Raw genomic sequence first — 18,876 nt, forward strand, 5'->3', positions numbered from 1 at the left:
ACACCGACACAAGTTTTTCTATGAAAAACATATATCATTTTTTTATGTGTGAAAAATATAAAAATTAGTTATTTTTTTAAACCAATAAAAAATATTTTTTTTTTATACGCAACAATTAATGTATATTTTCAATATAAAAATTAAGTCTTATAAAAGAGTATCTATACTCTTGGAAATAAACATCCAAGATAACTTAATAAATTCACTTAATTCAATTTGAAATTAGGCTCAAAATGACCAAAAACTAACTAATTAACTTGAAAATAAATTAAAAAATCTAATTTTTTTATCACATGATGCCGTCACCTTTAATGTTTAAGGTAGAAGTAGTGGTCCAGTGGTAAGAGCTTGGGACTAAAAGGTTTGCTCCCTCTGTGGTCTCAGGTTCGAGCCATGTGGTTGCTCATATGATGGCTACTTGAGGTTTACATGGTCGTTAACTTCAGGGCATGTGAGATTAGTCGAGGTGCACGCAAGTTGGCCCGAACATCCACGTTAAACTAAAAAAAAAATAGAGTAGAATATTTTTTTTCAATTAAATCTTTTTGGTAGATTAAACTCCTTGATAGATTATATTTTCTTTGCAAAGATAATTCATGATGTCCTTAACAGATTATACTTCTCTCTGGCTAAATAATTCACGGTCTCTTTGTTGGAATAAGAAACACAAAATACTTGACAAAACAAGCCCAATGATGTTGAATTACTTCATTGACTGAAACCCATGGTCCTTAAGCTTATCTTGAACATGAAACAGATTTATGAAGGCTTATTTTTATTGAGTTGTTGCTCTTTTATAGTCCACACTGGCCTATGTGTGGCCTATGTGTATTGCACAAGCCCATTAAAGGCAGCATTCAACTTCTTTGCCATAGCTCTAGTGATTAAACTACTTTGGGATTATTTAGCCAGACCGAAATGTTTTCACAAAACGTTGTATATAGCTGGTCTCTAAGAAACACATGCCTGCTAGGAGCTTGTTAGACTCATAAATCATATTCGGAATTCCCTCTAACAAGACTCTCCACAGACCCTCCCATGTTTCAGAATCTAAAAATGTCCTCACCACGAAGGTCTCGAGGTTTTGCACTCTTGGTGCAGCAAATCCACCAGGTGCAAAAACAATAAGCGCATTTGGTTTTTTTCTGTTCTTCTTCCTTATGCAACAAAATGGGCTGCAAACCCTTGTGCACACAATAAGAGAAACTCCATGAGTAGCATCCGGTAAAGGAAACAGAAATGTTTCCCCGCACTTGTCCAAGGTACACAAGTACTATGTGCCTGAGTTATGTTCCTGTTCTATTTATATATACAAGCAATTATTTGTGTCCGCATTTGCTGGTGAAGAAATCTCCCTGCGATCTCCCATTCAGTTTGAAAATGGCAACCTACGGGGGAGAAGAATACATTAGTTTATTCAAGCAAACCTCAACAAGTTCATAAATACCACTTCCTCCAAATAAATGTCACTAATTCAAACCCTATTTTCAAGGAATTATAGCAGTTCATGAAAAACAAAAATTAACAATAAGCATCTTTTCATGCTCCTTGTATGGACTTGAGTTAAAAGCAAAGGAAAAAAAAACAAACTACATAGAAAAGACGAAGATAATAGCACATAAACGTGTTTGATTGGAGAGACGAGATAGAAACATAAAATAAACCTGTTTATGGGATAGTTTATAAATGAATTTATATACTTTTAAAACAGGAAGTACAAAAGACTCTCAGTTGTCTCGGTAATTTTTGTCCCAGAACAGGAACCAAACATTACTCTAGTGATTTTCCAAACCATTTGTATTTAAATAATGGTATCAACTATCAACAGAACTCCATTTCTATGATTCAATTAATTGCCTATTCGTTACTAGCTAAAACTGCAATTATCTCATGCAAGCAATGATTGCCAAAATAAAATTTACTTGCATTCCCAAGCAAATCATAATTACAGCAGGGGCAATTTCTAGCTGTAAAGAAAGATGAAGGTTTTGACAGACATTTTAAACCTTTCATGCAATACAAGCCAGTCAGCCTCAATTTGCATGGGGAAAAATAATTTATCTATTTTTTACTCAAGTAACAGCAGACAAACACACAGAGACAGAAGTATAAAATCCTCTTTGTATGTGCTGAACTAACCCCAACTTGAGGGATGTATCAGAGCTTTCATAATCATGTAGAGGGCCATTTGAGTTGCAGACATTGGTTACGGACTCTGATGACTGCCCTTCCTCGTAACCAACATTCTCTGAATCAGCTGTAACATGCTTTCGGCCATTAGATATCTCCACCACCTTCAGTTGAACATTTTCAGTGTATAAGCAAAAAGTTAGAAAAATCCATATATCACTGCCAAAAATAAATAAATAGAGCGACGAGCATGTGTATTGTGTGCATACACAGCACGCATGGGAGGAAGGGATCTACTTGCTGTTTGAGTCTCTCATTCTCTTCCATCAATTGCATTCCCTACATTTTCATCAATTTCAAAGCAATATCAGGGGGGAAAGAGTACTATGAAAGGCAAGAAGAAACGTAAACTATACACATTGATATTATCTTATTTGTTCACAGTCCATCCTACTCTTCTCCATAAAAATCATGGAAAAGTCGAATTCCTTCTATAATCATCATTTCTCTCTCTAAAACAGCATAATGATATGATACCAGATTTACAACAAGTTGCAAGGACATTTCAAGGGTCAATCTGAAATGTATGTTACCATTGATATATCGAAAACATGCAAAACTTTACTGATGAATACTTGAATACTACCATCTAATGCATTAAATTCAACGTTTAACCTATAAAATATCATCACTGGAAGGAACACATAGATGCTCAAAATTAAGCACGCCTTTCTCAGACATTATTGAACGTAGAAATCTCTAATGGATGCACAACAATGGGATGGTCCCATCCAGTTAATGTCTGCCAAGGAATCATGTCAAAAACATTATCAAGCACAGAAGCTGACCTTTCTTTGAAGATCAGTGATCTCGTTCATAATCTTCTCACCCTGAAATCAGGTGAAAAAACGAAGATGGTCAGTGGTCATTATAATTAAGTGATGCGAGTCTATAATCAAACCACAATTCACAGAACAATTCACAGAACAAGGTGTTTGTGGACCTTCTTCTCTATCACACAGCTCAATCCAGCCTCAAGAGACTTCTCTAGCTGCAGCAATTCGTCTATATCCAATCCTCGCAGATCTTCCCCTCTCATTTGCCTGTTTTACATTGGGTTTAATTAATGGAAATTAGGCATAGAGCTGCTAGAAGCTAACTACCTCAGACATACCTCAGCTGATGGCTTTTCTCCGCAACTTCCTTACTCAACCTGGAGCAGGTGCTGTCTTCTACCAGCTATGATGCAAATATTATCACTCTTTTAGCAAGCAAAGATTTTAAATGAAGGAAGATAGAGCTACATGATTTATATAATCCACAGCTAATGTAAAAGAAGTCAGGAAGCAACAGAGTAAATGCGCTAGAAAATGAGAAAATGGGAAGGACTTGATGAATTATCCTAGACTAACATAAATATATGTGTTCAGAGTATTGTATTCAAGTCCAAGTCTATAGGTCAACTTCCTCTCATTCGAGACTAACGTAACATGAGTTCCTTCCTACTTTCTCCCCTCGACATTTCCAACAATAAGAAACTCTGAGAACTCGATTACAGAATTCCAAGGTTTGTATTTTCAATTGCCAGCCATCTTATATTAAATTAAGAACGGTTTAGCTTCATCTATGTTTTTGGAGAGGCCAGGCGTCGTAAACATGCGAGTTTAAACAGTAAAAGACTTCATAGTTGTGAATTAATCAGGGGGGTTTATTCATGTCGTCAAGGGGGGAACATATTCTATACATCATCCCATATTTCAAATCTTTGCACTGTCTTAAACACTCTCCACCAAATCATTAATATATGAATCTAATAACAAATCGAGTGCAAAGAACAAAAGACCAACCTGCAACTCAAGAGATGGTTGCTCCAGCTTCTCAAGATTCTTCGAGTGCAAATTATGCCTTTCCAGTATTTCCTTCATGCTTGAAAAAACAAAAGCACAGTAAAGTCATTTCCTAAGAAGGCCTGGAAGTTTGAAAGTTTAACTGATCTTTGCTAGTTATTTTAAGAATCAAGCAAGATTAAGATTCAATGATATAGTGAAATTGACTCAGGAATGCAGCCCTTTGCCTCATTTGGTTTTCCAAGAAAATTATAGAGACAACATTACAATGAAACTCCAAACTAACTCTAATTTGATCAAAAGCTGTGATTTCCCACGTAAATACAACAAAGAAACTTTGTTTTTCAATCTTCTAGTGAATCTTGAAAGATTTATATCAAGTTTTCTTCCCACTCAGTGCTTGAAAATTAAAATCAACATATGTATAGTTGCAAACGCGCATAGTGACAAGTACTTGAAAACTTCATGGGAGAGTAAATCCAATGTAACTAAATTATTTTTGCAATATCAAACATCACAGTGAAATTATATTTCTATCATAGATTTTCATAACCAACAAATTCCATAATTCAATTTTATAAGTGTTGTCTTGCTCTTGAATTCAAGCGAATCACCCTTTAATTCTTTATTATATACAAAATATTAAAAAGATCAGCCTCTATATATTTCTTACTAACAGTGAGATTATTGTCGTAGTAAATTTTACCATGGCCTTTACCAATCATTTCTTCCCTTTTTTACCACTTGTTTCCAAGGCATGACATTCAACCATGTCCAGGCTTGCACAGCGTTTTTTATGGCTTTGATGTTGTATTTGACCTTACAGAGTACAGCCGTAGTTTTGACCTCTAAAATTGTCCCAGTCATGCTATTAGGCACGATATCATCCTTTGTTTTTCAACTTCCAATTTAATTACAGTGTTTTTCCTACAATATCACAAGGTAGTTTGTTGACTTTTCCTCTCAAATCAAGTATGTGTGACTGAGTTTATACTACAAATCATTAGTTCATATGCCATGTCTTCTCCGCCGAGTAACAAGATATAGAAGTTCCATGCAAGTATCCATGAAAGTATCAAGCCACAAAAACAAAGAAAAGAACATATATAGAAATGTCTGAAGTATTCAAAAATTAATCACAATCAATGTATTTGCAAATGGCTAATCGTTATAACAATGTATTAAAAAATGTTATCTTAGAAGACTATGGAAAAGGCAACATTCAAGCGGATTTGCACATGCGAATGCACCTGTCTTGTTAAGAAATGCAGTTTGGCACAAAACCTGTTTTCCATTAATTATCAATATTTAACTATATCAGCTCCAAATTTTGACACAGGAGCCGTTTTTATTTTAGTTTTCCTATATCTAGTTTAGGAGTTATAGTTCTTATAAAGAAAAGAATTTAGGTCTAGAACAGCTGCCTAACTTACTTTTCAGACATGTTCTTATAATCATCATTATCATCAATTAGAACACATTTTAGAGGTTTTCTACAAACTCTAAACCTATGTTTCTAGTTCCAACTCCAATAAATTTCTCTAAATGTTTGGTAGGGCGGCACACAGAATATTTCTCCATGTGGCTTCCTATACAGCACCAATCAAAACCATATTAAATACAGCTGATGAGGCTTGTAAACCAGTGTTCCAATACAAAACGGCAGTCTTTGTGGTATTAATTATAGTAAGAATAGCAACATGTGCGATGCATTTGTCATCAAGTTAAGGAAATGTCCTACGTAATTGCCATTTTCCCAAGTCAGTTGGATGATAAAAAAAGAACTTAGCAAGAGGGGCTGCGAAATTATTATAAGATCCAAGAGGCTAATCTACAAAAAGAAAGAAAGAAAAAATCTGAACTCTTTAGCTAACTTCCTTGGTTTCATCTCCGTCCATGTAAAATCAATACAGCTTACAAGTTGAGCCATGAGGTTGCTGTCTTCTTCCATCTTCTATCATAGCTTCGGCTATTTTGCACATGTTTAACGATCATTGACAAATCGACCATAGAAACTCAAGTTTGTTTTCCTTAAAGGGCATCCTTAATCGCAGTGCACCATTTCAATATACATGTGATGATTAGTATCATCATGTATGCATGCATGTGTGTGTTGGTATTAGTTACATTAGCAAAACAAGACAGAAAAATGGTTAAAGTTTTCGCACAAATCTAGAAAACTAATAACCACAATTTCTAACTCCAACACCACCCTATCTTATTTTAATGTTTTCGCACCTTATAACACTAAAACAAAGAGACAAAAATAGCCTAGAAATCCCCACTTGTCGAAGATCAGAACATCAAACTCTCCGATCTCTAGCAACAGTTATATCAGGTCACACAAAGTAATTTTAATCCAACCAGAGACGACACAAGAGAGAGAAAGACCTTGAGCTGGAGAACTCAAAGAGCTTGCCAGTGGAGGAGAAGATGATGAGAGCAACATCAGCATCACAGAGAACTGAAAGCTCCTCAGCTTTCTTGAAAAGCCCTCTTCTTCGTTTTGAAAACGTGACTTGCCTAGCGGTGGCGTTATCGATCTTTTTTATCTGAATCCTCTCTCTTGCCATTTTAAGCTAAGAAAACAGGAAAAGAAAAGGGATAGCTACAGAGAATAAACCAACATACAAAGAGAAGAACTGGGTTAGTGCTGCATAAAAGAAAACCAAGACACTCATGAGTGGAGTAAAACAGGCGGCATTTTGCTAAATTTAGAGAGGAACCTGTGACAAACCCTAGTTAGAGAATTCTTTTTCAGATCCAAAGAAAGGAAAGAGAAAAGGAAACACCCACCAGTTACAGGTCAAGGAAAGTAGTAACAGAGACGGGTTTGGGTTGGCTTGGCTGTGCTGTGTCAATTGACAAGCACTGCTCCAGTTATTAATTAGTAGTAGTAGTAGTACTTGCTTGTAGTTGTTGGTTTTGGTGCTTCCTTGTTTTGTTCTTTGTTGAGAGAGAAACTTCAGAGAAAGTAGAAAGCAACCAATAACAATGGGAAGAGTGAGAAGACAGGAAAAACTAAAATCTTTAAAATAGTGAAGCAGGGTGTGGCCTGTGTCTGCGCCTCTCTTCTCTTTTCTTTGGCTTTGGAATTTAGTAATCAAGTTGCTGCCAGAGGTAACGTAAGCCTGGGTCATCATACGAAGGCCAGTCCAGTTTTTGTCTTCGCATGCAGCGAAAATTCCCTCAAATATGCATTTCTCGGTTTTAAAAGCGATAGTAAAGTACCGCGTGATATCGACATTTTTATTTTATTTTGTTGACAAAGATATGACATAACAAAACAACTTAAATATCTATCATTCATGGTATAAAATGTTTTTTTTTAATAATTTTTTATTTAAAAAATATTAAATTTTAAAAAATTATTTTATATCAACACATTAAAATCATTGAAAAAAATATTAAGGACAGATTATTTCAAGTCAAATATTTTACATAAAAATACTTTCCAAGTTTTTCTATATTTGTTTCCTAAAAAATATTTTTTTTGAAAATGTTTTTCTATATTTGTTTCCCATAAAATATTTTACAGAAAAGTTGATTAATGTAAAATATTTTATAGTCAACCATCAAACTTAGTTCATTAGCTGAAAAATATTTTTAACTTGTTAAGTTCTATAAAATATTTTATAAATAATAATTCACCTTCAATATCATCCAGTTATTTCAATCACCACATTCATCTCACCACCACCACCAACTTCTTCACCATCACCACCACGTCAACACCACCTCATCCCCCACAATCACCTTTACCACCTCCCTCTACTATCATTGTCATGTCACCACCACCATTACCTTTTCCATCACGATCACCGCTGAAAAATATTTATATGTAGAGTATAAAAATATTTATATGTATATTTATACTTTACATATAAATATTTTTCAAGCTAAATATTAAAAAATAATTGACATGTAGAGTATTTTACGGGAAGACATTTTACATGTCAAATATCCTACTGAAAAACATTTTATGCAAAGTAAATGAACTCTTAATTTAATGTTTTTTTAAATAAAACACACAAACCACGTGCTTCAACACTCGCATGCGAAAAGCAAAAACATTGTGGCTATAAAATCAATTTAATATTCACCACTGCAGTGTAATGATGTTTTTGCACTTCTAAAAAAATCAATAAACTTGCCTTTAAAGGTAATGCAGTCTTTGCACTTGGTCTATTAGTCATTATAAAATTGACCGGGAATAACCAAATCTTTTCACTTTTTAGCACAGTGAAATTATTGAACCACCTTTAAAAAGAAAAAAAATATTAAGTCGTAATCTAGGGATATTTTTATCCTTTTATTCTTATCTGAGTAATACAGTAACAATTATACCCTTGAAAAACAAAAAAAAATTATAAACTATCATCCAAGGATATTTTGTCTTTTTAATTTGGTTTATATATTTATGCGCGCACGCACTTTCTTAAGGTCAATTTTATCTTTTAGTGGATAAAAAATATATAAAAAAGGATTGATTATGCATGCATAGCATGCACCAACGCGTCATGGACTTAATCATCTTCAAGTGACACGTCCACAACTTCTAGCAATCAATGGTGAACGTTTTTTGTGTAGTTAGGTTCGTCTCAACAACCATCTCTCTTATGCCGGCACTTGTAGCTTTCTGAGCTCTTGTTTGGCACCGGTAAATCTTTTTTTTTATCTCTCTCCAAGTTGGTTTCCGCGCATTGCACTTCAAAGTTTCAAATCAACCATTCAATTTGTTTTATATTCATATTTGATCCATGTTATTTTAATAACTATTTTTTTTATTTGAAATGGTTAATAGAATTGAATTTTTTTCCGATTCCATATTCCTTTAGATTTTTACAATTCTTTTTTCTATGTGATTTGATCCTCGCTCATCTTATTTTTTTATAGTTCTTTTTTGCTTTAGCATGTTTTTTTATTTTATTTTTTTATGATTTCCTTTTTTGAAGCTATTGTTTTTTCAGTTTCATCCTTTAATATTTATTTATTTTATTTATTTTTTAACTTCATCTTCTTTTAATAATTTATCGATCATATCTTGTCATTTTTCTTTAAATTTCTATTAGTTTTGTTTAAAATGATTTTTAGAATTGAAGTTTTTCTTACAATTTCGTCCTCAAATAATTTTCCTATGCGCTCCAATCCTTTTTTTTTTTTGGTTGTTTTTTCTTTGGTAATTTTTTTAATTTTAGTTTTTTTTACAATTCCATCCCCTAACGTAAAATTGGCTAGGAATTGAGTTTATTTATTGAACTCAGGTCTACGATTTCATGGGTTGCGGATTTAGATGATTAACCATGGTTTAAAAGATTCACCCATGTTTCTTCATTTTTTGTTTACCTTTTTCTAAACCATGTCACTATTTGACACGTGATAACTAGGTCACTCTTAGCCACTAAGTTGAACAAGATGCACCTGATTTTTTTCATTTATTAACATATATGATGGTCAATTAACTTTGTCTCATATATTGGGCAAGTTTTTAATCTTCTTTTCAAATATTTTATCGCAAGCAAACAAAAACAACGACACTTATATCTTTGTAATCTAGTTGTTGGGTTTTAATCCAACCCACAACATAGTGTGAGCTGAAACCTAGTTTATCTATATAGTTCTATATAGTTAATTGACACAGCTTGTTATGTACATAACCAAAATCTATTTTGAATGTAAAAAGAATTTGTTTAGGCATTGATGATATCGTTTATATTTTTAAGTAAAATTTTGATTATTAATTCAAAATTTGAAGCATATATGGTATTTTTTTTTATCAAGCACCGAGACAACAACGTCTTCGATTGACTTAGGCCAGCCCATCAAACTTGTCGCTTAGTTCATGGTTCCAGTTGATTAATAACATCATTTTTTATGAACATGATTTTTATCTAACTATATGATAATAAAAATATACATTATCAAAAAAACAACCAGCTAAAATTTAAAAATAATAATAGGCTTAAAAAAAAACTTGCTAGTATTATAAAAAGACTGTTATAATCCTAAGCAAAAACAAACTAGAAAATTAATAATATTTAACATAACAACATCCAAAATATATTCTTAACAAGTTTAGAAATTTAATAGATTAGTATATTTATAACATTTTAAATTAATTAATTATAGAAAAATAAATTTAGATTAAAAAACCTAAATAACAAAGATATGCCAAATGATTGGGTTAGGGTAACCCCAACACGCTTGACCAATCACAGATGAGTCAATGTGCTAGCTTGACTAGTTTTTTGTTTTTTTAGGAGTCGACGAAGCATCGTCCACTCCTCATTCTTTTAATAACATATGACTTGTCGCCTTATTGTCTCTTATTTGATCACATTGCATGATTATGGTCCGAGTTCTTAGACTTTAAAAACCTAAATTTGGACTTGTTTTCACCTGAAAATACATCGAAAACACCATAAAAATCTCAATATACTTATTCTCAACCCAAAACACCCTGAAAAAACTATAAAAACCAACCAAATTTAAAAAAAGTTCTCGAGCCTCAAATTGCCTTTTACTTGTCTCATTAAAAGGAACTTGTTGACACCATTAATGATGCTTTTCATGGTCGAAATCTTGGTAAACTAATAACTTTCTTTTTCTTTCACCGTTTTATGAAGATTCTATATTTCCTCTTTCAAGTTAGGGACCAAACGGGAACAAATAAAGTTATGGACTAAAATGTTCGATCTCCAAACTAAAATGGTCAAAAAGAAATCTTGATAAAACCCCGATGAAAAATTTAGCAAAATAGTGCAGGACAATTTTTTTATTACAAAGATGCATGCTTTTTTATCTTTTTCAATTTTGATATTGTAACTTTTAATTTCATGCAAACAATAAAATCAAATAGATTTTTGCAAAATCAAGAGCCAATTTAATGGTGTGATATTTTTTTAAGATTATAATAGTCTCATAAAAAACAAAAATAAATAAATAATGAAGACCAAGTTATAATAAACACAATCTTAAAAGAGATAAAAAAAATAAAATAATTAAAGGACCGGAGGGAGTAAAAGGAGCATTACCCCCAATGAACAGTTGTCTTGCGAGAGGAGTTTTAAAAGGAAAGAAAATAAATATTTTAGTTTTTTTTTTAAAAGAAAATTGGTAATTAGTTTAATCCATTATATTAGAAAAGTCACCTCATAAATGACCAAACCAATTTTTTCCTAGTTTATATCTTCTTTTTTTAAAAAAAAACAGGGCATACACGTTATATATTTTTTTTGGTTTAGATTTTAGAAAAAAAATTTGATTAAAAATTCAAAAAAAAAAAAAAACTAAAACCAAAAAACTGATTAAACATTTTTTATTTATTTACCACCATTGTCGACGGACCAAAGTATAGGGACTTTTGCTACCTAATGAACCAAATTATAAAGACTTAATTGCTCAAATTGAAATGATAATGGTGTCTTTGATAAAAATCAATACCACAGGGGTTTATGGTGTGCTACACTCGCATTGCCATGGTGGGCCGTATTTAAATTTGAAACTTTATTATTTTTTTTATAGTAAGGATTTTTATATCAGTAGTTTGTATATCAATTGATATTAAATTCTTTTCCAAAACGATCTTAAATTAAATTTGAAAATGTATCCAATACTTTAAAATTAATGAAGAGAGAAATGGGATTGCAAAACCAAAACAGCCAATTAAAATCCCAAATTTAAGCTAGTACATTTATCAAATTCACAAAAAGAAGAAAAAAGCAGAAAAAATAAATTCACAACCCACGTGTTTGGTATTGATACTATACTGCATGTTACTTTTTAAAAAATTATTTTTTTAAATTTTAATATAAGCATGTTAAAATTATAAAAAAACACCTAAAAATATTAATTTAATAATATTTTTAAATTAAGTGATCTTTTAATTCGTGATTCCCAACTTGGCCTGTTGTTTTACAACCGCGAATCAAACAGATCCACAGTTCTAAGGCCCATTTGAGGAATGAGTTTTGTGGGCTTCTGGTTTTCTAAGGCCCGTTTGAGGAAATGAGTGTTGTGGGCTTCTGGGGTTTTCCAAGGCCCGTTTGAGGAAATGAGTGTTGTGGGCTTCTGGGGTTTTCCAAGGCCCGTTTGAGGAAATGAGTGTTGTGGGCTTCTGGGGTTTTTGAGCCTGAAACACACCCACAACTGTTTAGTTAACTCTTTATAGACCCATGTGGTTTCCATGCTGAAAAAAGCCTTGGAGCTTCTTATCCACGGTGGAGCTTCCTATCAAACACATCTTTATAATGAAAATGTTAGCAAAAACTAAATAATCATTCCAATTGTGTATTAAATTCGTGGCAGCATCGATGTCATGGACCTAGAGCCGTATTTATTTTTGTGTATGAAATATATTTTTTTAAAAAATTAATTTTTTATGTTTTTTAATTATTTTGATATTTTAATATCAAAAATAATTTTTTAAAAATAAAAAAGTATTATTTTAATATATTTTTAAATAAAAAATATTTTAAAATATAACCACAGCTACTCTTCTTAACACGCCATAAATTGAGATAAACCACCAAGTTAGGTGTCCATTGACTCTTGTACAGGCACGTGAGAAAACACAGCACATAATTAATACTCAACAAAGTCAGTAATGTTCCTTGCACTGTTACTAACCAAGTTAATAGACACTTCCGGCCATGATCCAGTCCCGATCCAGCTGGGTAAAAATATAAAATGATATTGTTTTAATGTTTGTATTTTTTAAAATAAAATAAAATAAAATAAAATAATTTTATTTTTTAAAATTAAATCAAATTTTAATTATTTTAACTTAGTCACAAGTTAATATACTTGTTTATTTAAATTTAATCGGATCAAGTTGTATTGAATCTCGAGTTAATTTAAATCTTATTTGGGTTTATGGTTGCATTGATTTTTTATGAAATTTTAATTTTTTTATGTTTTTGTATCATTTTAACATCCTAATATAAAAATAATATTATTATTTTAATATATTTTTAAATAAAAAACAGTTTGAAAAATAAACTCTAATAATCTAGAAAGTGTGACAATAGGTATTTTTTAAAGTATTTTTTATTTTGAAATAAATTAAAATAATATTTTTTATTTTTTTAAATTATTTTTAATATTAATACATGATGTTAATATATGTAAAAAAATTAAATAAAAAAAATCAATATTTGTTCACCCCGTGAAACGCAATACAAAAGTAGCTTTTGGGAGCGTTTGTGTTCCCGGAAAGTGATTTTCGGGAAACCACTTTCCTGTGTTTATTTGTTATTAGGAAAGTTGGTCAACGGAAAACACTTTCCGGTCAACAAAAAACACTTTCCAGTCAAAGAAAAATTTGGCTTGATTTCCAGGAAAGTGTTTTCTTTTATTTTGGGAGGAAAACACTTTCCGAAAATTGTGAAAAATTTTAAAATGTCATATTATTTGTCAATTATATCAAATTTGATCCTCAAACTTTTGATTGCTATATATATATATATATATATATTTTTTTTTTGTTTTGAATATTTATTTTTCAATTTCATCCCTTAGAATTTAATTTTTATATTAACTTTGATCCTCATTTTTATTTTGCTCTTCCCTTATCATTTTTTAATTGAAATTTTTTATCTATCAAATTTGGTCTTCATTCTTTTAATTGTTACTTATTTTATTTGAAATAATTTATAAAATGTTAATTATTATTATTTTAATTTTTTCATCTTTTAATCTTTTAATTTTTTATTCGATCTCTATTATTTTGATTATTATTTATTTTATTTGAGATAATTTATGAAATTATATTTTTTCTTCAATTTAATTCTCATTCAACTTTTTAATTTGTAAGATTTGTTCCTTATTATTTTAATAAACTTGAAAAAAATAAAACATTAATAAGTTATTTTTCCAGCTCATTTTTCATGACATAACCAGATACTGAAAATTGTTTTTCAACTTATTTTCCACTACACTACTAAATATTAAAAAATATTTTTTTAAAATTTACTTTTTAAAAAATTACTTTTTAAAATTAATTTTCAGCAAACAAACCATAATTATTAACATTGATTATTACGAGCTGACCCCAAAAGTTTTGGGAATGCATTTAATATCTTGAAATTAGTTGAGCAGCTCAACAAACCCACCTGCATCTCTTCAATTTCAGTAGCCAGCCTCTGTTATATTTATTTCTTATCCCCTGATCTAGTTTTGGCCCTCTTCGTAGTACAGCTCCAAATCCCTGTCTAGCCTTGTTTTTCATTAATGGCGAGGATTTTGTCACTCCTCAGGCGCCTGTACCTGACGGTCTATAACTGGGCAGTCTTCCTAGGCTGGTAAGTTTCATATTTTGCCACAACTCTTCCCTTAGATCTTATCAGTGAAGTAGACAGTAAAAAGAACTATGATGTTCTTGTTTCAGGTCTCAGGTGTTGTTTCTTGCTGTGAAAACGTTAAAAGATTCGGGCCATGAACATGTCTACAATGCTGTCGAGAAGCCTCTTCAGCTCGCTCAAACTGCTGCTGTTTTGGAGGTATTCCATAACTGAAACTGCATGCAACTTCATTTCACTTCGTTTTTTTCCCCCCTCCATTGAAGTGTCTAAATTTGCACCCTTTCTTTTCTGGGCTGCTTTCAATTTCTTTCTGGAGCGTAGATTCTTCATGGTCTAGTAGGTGGATACATTTTCTCCTTCTCAAATTTCTTTCCTTTTTGTTTGTTATTATTATTTTCTTGGTGTTTTCAAAATTTGTTTGGTTTTGTGCAATGATGAAGGGTTGGTGAGGTCTCCAATAACAGCAACACTGCCCCAGATTGGTTCAAGACTGTATCTAACATGGATCATCTTATATAGTTTCCCTGAGGTTGGAATTATTCTTCCTTTTAAACTACAAATATTGATGTAATTGGGAAGAATTTTGAACTGAAAATGCTTATGTTTCGATTAATTTGCAGATTCGGTCCCACTTTCTTGTTACTTCTTTGGTCATTAGCTGGTCAATCACAGAGGCAAGTATCATGTCCAAAGTGACTTGTGTCATCAGTTCTATGATTTTGATTGTTTGATTTAAAAAATTAAGCAATTAGAAATGTAGATCAGAACGAATCTGTGGCAGTTGGTCGTGAACAGGACGAGCACCATGTATATGAGAGAATTACAGTGATCTAGTGGAGAAACTGATCACTTGATATATATTCCTTTTCTTTTTGTTCTCACTGCTCATTTTGTTTGTTCCCACCATGTATTAGTTCTCCCACTAGGTCTTAATTTTGAAACATCCGATCTCCCAAATCGATGTAGAATAAAGGTTTCAGTAATCTTACTTAATTAGGGGCTTCCTATTTAGCAGAAGCCAACCATTTATTTCATGTTTTATATGGTTTTTGTTATGAGTAGTATTCTTGAATTTAGGTTTCCCGATCCAGTAATAGCTTTGGTTCCTCTATGTAGCAGCCTCGTTAGATGTTCAAGACAGGGTATGGATACTGTTAGAAGTATTGGGTTTTCAGAGATTGGTTCTCTTTGTATATGTTTTCCTCCATCAAATGGTTCTACATAACATATTTGCTTGGAACTTGACTTGAATGCAGAAAAGGAAAACCCAAGATGCTAACAGAAGCCCTATTTAAAATACATAAATCATTGCTAAGAATATTTAGGCAGGAAAAACAAGATATTAAGATCTTTTGCTTCAACGCAAGTTTCTTGTACTTGACCAATTCCAACCTTTTTCATGGCATATGCTATAATTGCAAGATACTTTTTGCCTGATGTTTTGTATTCTCTTAGTGACTGGTATGGAAAAGAAATTCAAATTTCCATAGGCCAATTTAAAAGTTTTTTTCATTCTTGACTGTGCAGATTATTCGGTATTCTTTCTTTGGCGTGAAGGAGGTACTTGGTTTTGCACCTTCATGGCTCATGTGGCTCAGGTATAATAACTTGGATCTGTACTCATCAGTTGGAAGTGGTTGAGTTATACATGGCTATTTCATTGATATCCAACTCTGCTGTTCAGGTACAGCACCTTTTTGCTGTTGTATCCAACTGGTATCAGCAGTGAGGTTGGTCTAGTATATTTCGCCTTGCCATACATTAAGGTACCCTTTGTTATTCAATGATCTTATGCAAGTTGTTATAGATCCGTATATCGGTATATGTGTTGGGAATATTCACCAGTCATGTTCACAAAAATGTCTTGTTTAGGTTTGTAGAAGATGTATTAAGTTTAGGATTGTCTTGTTGCTTAGAAGTATATTGAAAGTTTGATGGAAGGTAATTGACGTGGTGGGAGGCATGGCAAACCACTTAATCAAAGATAGATCATATTTTATAATGTTTGGCAGCAACCATATGATTATTTATTACTAATCTTACCACAATCTCTTTTCAACAGATGTTTTAGTTTCTGAGGGTGCAGAATTGCACACCCTTATCTAATTTTTTCATGGATATGAGAGGAAACAAAAGAAAGAAACAAGGCGTGGCACATGAAAATTTACAAGTGTTTGTTGTTATATTGTGAATTTACCATGTTAAGTTTTGTGTGTTTCGTATCTTACATATGAACCCCCTGTCATTAATAGTTTTTCATAAACAGTGGAGATTGTTAACAGAAGTATTTATCTGAAATATGACACGCTCCGCGTGCGATGTTTTTGCAGGGATCTGAAAAATATTGTTTAAGGATGCCCAACAAATGGAACTTTTCTTTTGACAACTTCTACGCTGCAATTCTTGTGCTTGGAATTTACATCCCAGGCAAGAACCTAGCATAGCAGATTTTCCCCCAAGTATTGGCTTTGGCTTGTCATTTTACCGTTGTTGACAATTAACTTACTGGACGCCATGGTTTGTTGCAGGCAGCCCTCACATGTACAGCTATATGCTTGGGCAGAGAAAGAAAGCTCTCTCTAAATCAAAAAGGGAGTAGAAATTGTAGCATGGCTGCAAAATGGTCCAACATTATGCATGTGATTTACCACTATTATGTCAGTTCAGTTTGGAATTCTATTGGGAACTTTGTTTTTTTGTCCTTTTTTTCCCCTTCTTTCTCTAGAATGTTTGTCTCTGGCAAAAATTACATGGAAGGTTATTCCATGTAATTTAGAATTATAAGAAAACTGCTCTCTACTTTCCCAAAACTCTTGCTGCAAATTTCCCTCGCCAGTGTTTCAGGATGGTCAGCTGTGAACAGGGTTAAAGAGATGGTGGGAGGATGGAGGGGGTGGGGTGGCAATTCATTTTATTCTGATCCTTCCACACTTGCATCTTCAGATTCCTCCCTTCCATCATCACCTTTTTTGGTGATCTCATTGCTCTTAATTGGATGGATTGACTCATTATTCTCCTTTCTTATCGTCTAAACTGATTAGATACACAGTAACTTTTATGTCCTTATACTTTGCAGCTCAAATGGAGGTCCGTTGAAATTTAATTTAATTATTTTTTATGATTTTAGATTGTTTTAATGGGTTGATTTTAAAAAATAAAAAATATTATTTTAATATATTTATGACCATAAATAATTTTAAAAGGCAATTATAATCACATTTCTACACCTCCATTTTATCTCTTCCATCCATTCCTCGTGACAATCATAGCCTAAATGAATCATGGGGACAAGGGTCTGGCGATGAACCAATAATTGGAGGATTAAAACTCGAAAGCCAGTAAGGTTTATAATTATTAGATGTTGACATGGCTGTTCGCCCTTGCATTGCCGTAGCTATTTTGCCATGGCATACTCGTTGATACTGAAAATTTGATGATGAGGTGTGAAGAAGTCAGGCCACCATGGCCATGGACGAGGAAAGGACCTTTAAATGTAGAAAATAATAAGTGATATGAAAATCTTAATTAATTGATATAAATTATAAGCATGTGAATTAAATTACAAAATTCGTAAAGAGGGATTGATTTTGGAATTATTTTAATATTTGGGCTAAGGATTTTATTTAAATATCATATTTGATATTGTTTATGGCAATTAGTAAAATGCACCGACTAAATAATGGTATATAGCATTGGAATAGTAAATAGGTTAATTTGTTGTGGAAAAATCTATATAACATAGTTTGTCGGTGATATATATATATATATATATATAAAAAGTGGCTACTATATTAATAATGAAAAAAAATTGGAAAATCTTAAAAAGAAGACCACATTATCTTGGTGGTAGATCCTCCCATAACAAAAAGAATTAAATAATATTTTTTTATTTTAAAAATTAATTAACTAGTGTTACTTAATTTATTAAACATCTTCTTTTTCTCATCGATCTTTTCAGTTTTCACAACATCTATTTCTTACCTTTTCCTTTTCTTAAATAATTTTTTTTTTTGAAAAAGGATATGAAATAGACAAGGAATTAATTAATTATTTTTAAAACTTAAAAAAAAATTAATCCATTTTGAAAAACTAGACGGGCTAATTCATGATCTACCCTCCATTCGTTTTTTTTTTGTTTTTCGAGAAAAGATCCTATTTTATTTTTGGTCCAAGATCACCAACTTGACCCGTCTAGATCTGGGTGGGTCTTTCAATCACAGATATCATGATGCAGCCAGCTGCGAGGTGCTAACTGCTAAGGTATCCTAAATATATGGGGCCCAGATCAATGAATGACCTCACCAGTTGCCTTCACTGCAATCCACCACGCAACCATATAAGGGTGTCGGTGCTCCCTTTCACAAGAAAGCAAATTGAATATGAAATATTTTTTTTAAGTATAGTAATTATGAATATACTAATCGATGGAAAAGGTTGAATAATCCCAACGGTCCAATCTGATCACTTTCCAATACCAGTAAGTAACCTCAAAAGCCAGTCTTTAGAGTAAAAGAATTGGAAAATAAAAATAAAAATAAAGAGGACAGAATGAAAAACATGATTTGATTTCCGCATGTAATATAAAACTTTGGTTATTT

General features: G+C 32.1%; 2 protein-coding genes across 8 annotated transcripts; one reads left to right on the top strand and one right to left on the bottom strand.

Moving 5' to 3' along the window:
* Window positions 1-1,114: 1,114 nt before the first annotated feature.
* On the bottom strand, window positions 1,115-7,086 carry LOC7480191 (MADS-box protein SVP). Of its 7 annotated transcripts, XM_024605862.2 has the most exons (9): window positions 6,774-7,064; window positions 6,369-6,585; window positions 3,978-4,056; window positions 3,305-3,369; window positions 3,134-3,233; window positions 2,979-3,020; window positions 2,428-2,469; window positions 2,140-2,294; window positions 1,115-1,388 (listed from the first exon to the last, which is right to left on the bottom strand). In XM_024605862.2, the coding sequence occupies exons 2-9, from the start codon at window positions 6,548-6,550 to the stop codon at window positions 1,370-1,372; spliced, it is 684 nt and encodes a 227-aa protein (XP_024461630.1). In that variant the 5' UTR covers window positions 6,551-6,585; window positions 6,774-7,064; the 3' UTR covers window positions 1,115-1,369. The 7 variants fall into 7 exon arrangements, 6 of the variants coding, with proteins under 6 accessions (XP_024461630.1, XP_052310627.1, XP_052310626.1 ...); XR_008059728.1 differs by having other exon boundaries at window positions 2,400-2,469; window positions 6,369-7,086; XM_052454667.1 differs by having other exon boundaries at window positions 6,369-7,064.
* Window positions 7,087-14,069: 6,983 nt separating this feature from the next.
* Window positions 14,070-17,088, top strand: LOC7480190 (very-long-chain (3R)-3-hydroxyacyl-CoA dehydratase PASTICCINO 2). Its single transcript, XM_002310833.4, has 9 exons — window positions 14,070-14,278; window positions 14,365-14,476; window positions 14,600-14,618; window positions 14,719-14,807; window positions 14,899-14,952; window positions 15,806-15,876; window positions 15,963-16,044; window positions 16,609-16,705; window positions 16,807-17,088. Exons 1-9 carry the CDS (start codon window positions 14,208-14,210, stop codon window positions 16,875-16,877), a joined length of 666 nt encoding a protein of 221 aa, XP_002310869.1. The 5' UTR covers window positions 14,070-14,207; the 3' UTR covers window positions 16,878-17,088.
* The last annotated feature ends 1,788 nt before the right edge of the window (window positions 17,089-18,876 follow it).

Source organism: Populus trichocarpa, chromosome 7 (assembly GCF_000002775.5).
Source record: "Populus trichocarpa isolate Nisqually-1 chromosome 7, P.trichocarpa_v4.1, whole genome shotgun sequence".
In the NCBI taxonomy this organism is placed as follows: domain Eukaryota; kingdom Viridiplantae; phylum Streptophyta; class Magnoliopsida; order Malpighiales; family Salicaceae; genus Populus; species Populus trichocarpa.

Bases quoted from the DNA above. Each gene is read 5' to 3' on its own strand.
- LOC7480191 (XM_052454666.1), bottom strand. From the start codon at position 6,550: ATGGCAAGAGAGAGGATTCAGATAAAAAAGATCGATAACGCCACCGCT. The intron at 3,021-3,133 runs GTCCACAAACAC...ACCTGATTTCAG, and splicing joins GCTGTGTGATAGAGAAGAAG to GGTGAGAAGATTATGAACGA. The intron at 2,295-2,427 runs GTAGATCCCTTC...GTTCAACTGAAG, and splicing joins ATGAGAGACTCAAACAGCAA to GTGGTGGAGATATCTAATGG.
- LOC7480190 (XM_002310833.4), top strand. From the start codon at position 14,208: ATGGCGAGGATTTTGTCACTCCTCAGGCGCCTGTACCTGACGGTCTAT. The intron at 14,953-15,805 runs GCAAGTATCATG...TTGACTGTGCAG, and splicing joins TTAGCTGGTCAATCACAGAG to ATTATTCGGTATTCTTTCTT. The intron at 15,877-15,962 runs GTATAATAACTT...TCTGCTGTTCAG, and splicing joins TCATGGCTCATGTGGCTCAG to GTACAGCACCTTTTTGCTGT.